Here is a 6415-nt window from a genome sequence, read left to right as displayed (position 1 = left end):
TGCTGAAGTAATTGATTTTTTTTTCATGCGTGATTCTGTGACGTCACGTCTTTGATCTTCTGACTGCCTATTTTCGGCGCTGATCCTTTTGGATTACTATTCAAGACAGCGCTTTCGGCATGCGTGGACACGTGGTATCTTGCCAGTGGGAGAGTAGGCGCGTTCCCCAGGGTTCTATTATTTACTAACGCCGTCTTGGGCTAATCCGGACCGTCGGTTGTCACTTTCCATTGATTGAAGAAACGTTAGGATTTTCAAGTTGTGATCGTTGCCGCGTGTCTTTTTCCTACTAGTCTGGTGCGCGATAGCCTCAACCCTCAGGCTGATTCTATTTAAGCCTTCGAATTTTCTCATATTTTGTTCTTTACCTTCTTCGTTTAGTCAGTTCTTCATTTCTTGAGTTGTGTCCTTCTTCTCTTCTGTTTCTGAAAGAAAATGGCGACTCCTTCCTTAGCCGCTGATTTTTTCGGCCACAATCGTTTCACAAGTCGGATGACTCAAGAGGAGATCGACGCTCTTCGAAATACTCATGCGTTTCCGGCCACTGTTGAACTCCTTCTTCCCTCACCCGAAGACAAGATTTACCTTACTGATGACCGCCTCGTTGGTGTATACGAGGTCTTCTATAATCTGAGTTGGTGGTTCCTTTCCTTCTTTTTCTTGTTGACTTGCTGAACCATTATGAGCTACAACTATTTCATCTGAGTCCTAATGCCGTAATCACTATCGAGACCTTTTACTTCCTCTATCTTCATCATGGTGATAAAGCGAACCTTTATGCTCTCGACAAGATTTTTTCTGTTAAGTCCAGTGATCGGTGCTGGCATTATTTTTCCTCTCGTGTAGGTCCATTCATCATGGTGAGAAAGCGAAACTTTATGGTTTACAATGATAGATTCCTTTTTGTGAATTAATAAAGAGTTACCTTTTTCCTTTATACTTTTGTGCTGCGAATTATTTCCCACGTTCAAGTCGGTTTTATTTTTTGACCGCGACTGTTCGCCACGACTCTTCGTTGATCACGCCCCATTATCTCGAGTCCTCTGGTCTATAAATAAGCTCGGAGATACGACTGACTCCTCCGTATCTCACCATGGCTCTTCTAATGGTTAGCGGAACTCTCCCTGGCAGCGATGTTAGAGTTGCTTTCTACATGGTTCTAAATAACGACGATTCTTCTATTGAACACTTTTGCATGGAGGTGGCTGGCGAAGGTTTCGTCGATTTTCTCCGACCACATGATCTGCTGAACAATGATCACCTCTCTACCTTAAGCACATCCAGGCCTCTTTATCCCTTGGTTTATTCCTTGACAAGTACCACGAGTATCTCTGAACCGGCTCTCTTTTCCTCCGCAGGGTTCCTGGTTCGTCGTCGTGGGGGTGGTCGTCTTCTGGCTGTGAAGATAAAGGATTCGGTGGACATTGGCGGTCCTTCTTCTTCTTCTAATGACTAACGGCTCGCCGCTGAGCTGTGTTTTCCTATTTTCTTTTATATATGTATGTAATCAACACAAATAGTTAGTGTAATTAATCTTATACTTACTAATGCAATTTTCTAATCTTACTACGCATGCTTCGAATGATCGCACTTGCAAGAGTACAATTTCAGACCTAATCTAGTATGCCCTAAGCTTACTATTTCCTTCTGCAAAATAAAACCCGAGTTAGCCCTGCGTAAAAAATTTTGAATGGTGTTTTGTGTTTTCAGCTTTGCCCCTGGTCGTTTCTATCAGGGCAGTCTTTGTTGGCCTGAGCGCAACTAGTTGAGCTAGGACTTCTCCTTGGACCTCCGATCGCAGCTTTTGCTATCAGAGCTAACTTCGTCGGCTTGAGCTCGACTAGTTTCACTAGGACTACTCCATAGACCTTTGGTCGTGGCTTTCGCTACCATAGCTAACTTCGTCGGCTTGAGCTCGACTAGTTTCACTAGGACTTCTCCTTAGCCCTCTGGTCGCGGCTTTCGCTACCAGAGTTGGTTGCGTCGGCTTGAGCTCGACTAGTTTCACTAGGACTTCTCCTTAGACCTCTGGTCGTGGCTTTTCGCTACCAGAGCTGGTTGCGTCGGCTTGAGCTCGACTAGTTTCGCTAGGACTTCTCCTTAGACCTCTTGTCGTGGCTTTTGCTACCAGAGTTGGTTGCGTCGGCTTGAGCTCGACTAGTTTCACTAGGACTTTTCCTTAGACCTCTAGTCGTGGCTTTCGCTACCAGAGCTGGTTGCGTCGGCTTGAGCTCTACTAGTTTCACTAGGACTTCTCCTTAGACCTCTGGTCGTGGCTTTCGCTACCAGAGCTGGTTTCGTTGGCTTGAGCACAACTAGTTTTCGCCGGGACTCCTCCCGTGCCCCTGGTCGTTGCCTTAGCTATCAGGGATGTCTTCTTCATTTTGCATGAATAGTTTCGCAAGGATTTCTCCTTATACCCCCAGTCACCTTCGCCCGGGCTGTAGTTTAACTAGAACTTCTCCTTAGGGATCCTCAAGGACCACGTTTTACTTGAGTAAAGAGTCTAGGTTTAACTAGGACTTCTCCTTGCGAGGCCTCGGGTCGCAGCTGTAGCTACCGGAGCTACCTCATTTGCTGGCTTAAGCCGATGAGTGTGACTAGGACTTCTCCTTAGGACCTTGTTGAAGGGTCGGTTTTACTCGAGCAAAGTTCAGTTTAACTAGGACTTCTCCTTAGGGCCCTCAGTTGTTGTCGTAGCTACAGAGGTTGTCCTGTCCCTGATCGTGGCTTTCGCTAGCAGGGTTGTTTTTAAATCAGGGCCCTTGATTGTTGCTTTTGCTACCAAGGCTGCCTTTAGGTCCCCTGGTCGTGGCTTTCGCTGCCAGGGCTACCTGCTCGATTCAGAGCGAGATGAGTTTAACCAGGACTCCTCCTTTTATAGCTTTTTTTGTTTAAAAATATTTTATTTTGTTAGATAGAATATGTAGCTAGTAATGCTACTTCTTTTGCCTAATGGCTTTATTTAATAAGGAAATAGACTAGGGGTAGAGATGACCTGATTTTCTCAGCTCTGCATGTCTGGTGTGGGGGTCTCCGTAGGACACTTTGTCTCCCCCAACAGTGATCGGATTGATCACTTCTTCCTCGCAGCCCTGGGCGGAGATGAGGTAACATTCCCGGGCTACCTTCAGGTCTCCTCTGACCGTCCCTGTGAGATTCGTTCCTGGAACTGGGAATTTCATCATGAGGTGGTTCATAGAAACTATTGCTCCTGACTCCCTTAGGAAGTTCCTACCCAAAATGATGTTGTAGGCGTACATCTTATCGACAATGGCGAAGTTTAGCATTATCGCTTTCGCTGATTCTTCTTCACCGATCAGTACTGGCAGGGTTGCTATTCCATCTGTTTCGACCTGGTTGTCGCCGAACCCTGTCAAGCAAGATTATAAGATTTGAGGTGGTGCTGTCTTACCCCGAGTTTCTGGAAGCACGTCCGACTCATGACTTCTGTCGAGCTTCCTGTATCGACTTGGATGCGTCCTACCCTCCCTTTTAGTTGCTCCACCGAGGGTTGGTCCTCCTGCTATGGTACTGATGTTTCCCATTACTCTGGTTGGTTTCTCAAAACCTTTGCTTGCCTTTTTTAAAGTCAAGCCCTTCTCGTTGGCTTCTGATCCAATTCCTGCCCTGTTTACCGGCCTTTTGTTCCGGTATTCGTAGGGTCGCTGCTCTTTCTGGATGTACTTATCGAGTTCTCCCTTCCTTACCATCTCTTCGATAAGATTTTTGAGGTGCCGACAGTTGTCTGTCTTGTGGCCGTAACCTCTGTGGAAGGCACACCACGCAGTCATGTCCCTAGACCCGAACTCTTCTCGGTCGTCGTTGGGTTTAGGAAGTTTGGCCTTGCCTTTTGCTATCAATACCTGCAAGATTTCCTTCCTCCCTTTCATCAGTGGGGTATAGGTTGCGAAGTCAGCCTTAGGTCTCCTGCCTCGTTCTCGGTCCCTGGGTGGCCTGACTTCGTCCCTTTCCTTCTTTCGGGGACGTCCGCTTTCATATGGGATGTTGGCCACGTCCTTCATCAGTAGATAGTTTTCCTCGGTCCTGATGATTAGTTGCAATCTTTCTATCAGTTCTGTGAGAGTGCCCGGCTTTCTCTCTGAGATATCTCTGATTATGTCGTCCTGCCTAAAGGCCTCTCTGTAATGCGACAAAGGCGACGTTTGATTCTAGGTCGGGGACCTGTACCATGAGATTGCAAAATCTCTGCCAGTAGCTTGCTAAAGTCTCGCTTTTCCCTTGCACCACATTGAATAGCTCGTCGGTGATGATGCATAAAATGTTCATCCATTGACTAACGACTGAAAAGTCAAGATGTCTGAATTCTCTTGGAACGACTCGGCTTAAGGCAGCAGGACAGCTAAACACCTGACGGTCCACCATACGTTCCCCCAACTGGGAGGTCGGTCGGAAGAAACCAACTCTGCACTAAATGCCCTTGGCACGGACAGATCAGCCCTGGGATCTTAAGAGGAATAAGGGAGGTCTCCACAAGTTCGGCCCATATCTTACGCCCAGAATTGGGGAGATATCAGCGCTGCGTGACCTAACGACTTAATCCCGGACTTTCCAGAAAGATCTCAGTCGGCCTCACGTCTTGAAGTGTTTAAGCCCTGATGAGGCATAAAATGTCCAGACGTTGACTAACGTCTGAAGAGTCAAAGATCAGACCAGAAGTCTCTCGAAACAGCTCGGCTTAAGGCAGCAGGACAGCTAAAACCCCTGATGGTCTAAATACGATGACCCTAGGAACCTCAAAAGTACATCATAAGAAAATAACCATTTCAAGATCTAAGTTTAAGATGGCCCTCGTTTGCTTTCTTGAAGAGTTGAGCTTGAGTTGCAGCAGTCCTTTCAGATTCAAGTGCCTTTAGGAAGCTTTGCTTGATGTGTTCTGTCGAGAAAGGGAACTTCTTAGACACCATAGAGTTTAGTAACGAAGCTGTTCCTTCTCGGTAGAGTGCTCCAATTCCATCTGTTCTTGTGTTAGCCAGTGCCTGTTGAATGGTGAGGGTTGGCTCTAGAGATGTTGGAGTGCTACCTACTACACCAATGATGCCTCCTAGTGATGTCCACCAGCCCCCGATGATACCGAATATTGCTGCTGGGTGGGTCTTCCAGAAACTGTAAGACAAATATAACATTAATAAATTGCTTTGAATGAATAAAAACATTTCCAGGGAAGTAGCAAACTTACTCGCAAGTTCCGATGAATGGCGGTAATTTTGGGTCATCGGGGATAAGAGGTGTTGGGGGTGACGAAATTTCAGGATCAGTTGGAGGTGATGAAATTTCAGGATCAGTTGGAGGGGAGGGAGGGGTATCAATAATCACCGGAGGTGAACCACCACCAGCTGTTGGTGGTGAAACAATGGTTGGTGGTGGAGAGTGGTGGTATCCACCACCACCACTGTGCTTCGGTGGTGAAGTCGTTGGAGTAGTAGTAGTCGGTGGGCAGCTTCCTCCGCCACTGTGTGAAGGTGGATCATGAGATGACGGTACTGATGGTGACGATCCATGTGAAGGACTCTTTGGGATACCTGCAGTTAGCAGCACAAAGCACTGTTAGGAGCTTCCTATCTTGGCAAATGGTTCATTACTAGCTTTTACAACGAGTCGTCTACCCGTTCCTATAAACTGCTTAATTATGGAAAGAATAACTAACTTAAGAAAAATAACAATTAGAGACAGAGAGAGAGAGAGAGAGAGAGAGAGAGAGAGAGAGAGAGAGAGAGAGAGAGAGAGAGAGAGAGAGAGAGAAGCACCACCAGAGTGATGGGGAGAAGGGTAGTAGTTCTTTTGATCTCCAATGGTTCCAGTAGACATGACGACTGGATGAGAGAGAACCAAGAAACCTGCTACCAATGCTCCCCAGATCTGAAAGCTAGGGCTTCTCTTCATCTCCATGTTGCTCGTTTTTCCTCACAATCGTCTATACAGGAAAAGACAGAAAGAGTGAAGTGAATTGGGAGAAGGGTGGGGTAGTAAATATATACAGAGTGAGCTGAAAGAAAAACTGGCTGTTTGTTGGTGAAAGGGAAGTAAATGTGAGCGGTGGAAGAGTGTGGAGTTGGTTGATATGTTGCAGGGTGCATTTATAAAAGGATTAACTACAAAGCAATAACCCACCCAATGCTGTAACATTTCAAATTTGACACAGTACGTTTGAAATGCCTTGTGTAAGAACATCTCCAATGGAGACTACTAGATTATGGAACTTGGGTGAGTTTCTAAGACTTCTGGCCTAACCATTAGATATAATAACTTACGTATTTAAAATAATAGAAATTGTATTTAAGAGTCCCGGAAAAGGTTGGATGTGAAAATGAACTTTTTCTAGTGGGAAAGAAACTCAAATTTTATCATGTGAAAACAAGCTTTTGGTTGTTCGATAGGATTGTAAGAAAATTCG

At 45.9% G+C, this 6415-nt stretch overlaps 1 protein-coding gene across 2 annotated transcripts; it reads right to left on the bottom strand.

Moving 5' to 3' along the window:
• Nucleotides 1-4733: 4733 nt before the first annotated feature.
• LOC147537909 (protodermal factor 1-like) lies at nt 4734-6075 on the bottom strand. Of its 2 annotated transcripts, none has more exons than XM_086644503.1 (3): nt 5772-6075; nt 5201-5543; nt 4734-5127 (listed from the first exon to the last, which is right to left on the bottom strand). In XM_086644503.1, the coding sequence occupies exons 1-3, from the start codon at nt 5908-5910 to the stop codon at nt 4788-4790; spliced, it is 822 nt and encodes a 273-aa protein (XP_086500629.1). In that variant the 5' UTR covers nt 5911-6075; the 3' UTR covers nt 4734-4787. The 2 variants fall into 2 exon arrangements, with proteins under 2 accessions (XP_086500629.1, XP_086500628.1); XM_086644502.1 differs by having other exon boundaries at nt 4740-5127; nt 5769-5974.
• Between the last annotated feature and the right edge of the window lie 340 nt (nt 6076-6415).

The sequence above is a fragment of the Eschscholzia californica genome, unplaced genomic scaffold (genome assembly GCF_041429995.1).
Source record: "Eschscholzia californica isolate CP2 unplaced genomic scaffold, dmEscCali1.0.p SCAF_5, whole genome shotgun sequence".
In the NCBI taxonomy this organism is placed as follows: domain Eukaryota; kingdom Viridiplantae; phylum Streptophyta; class Magnoliopsida; order Ranunculales; family Papaveraceae; genus Eschscholzia; species Eschscholzia californica.
Note: the sequence above shows the minus strand (reverse complement) of the source record. Positions and strands in the feature narration are given on the sequence as shown.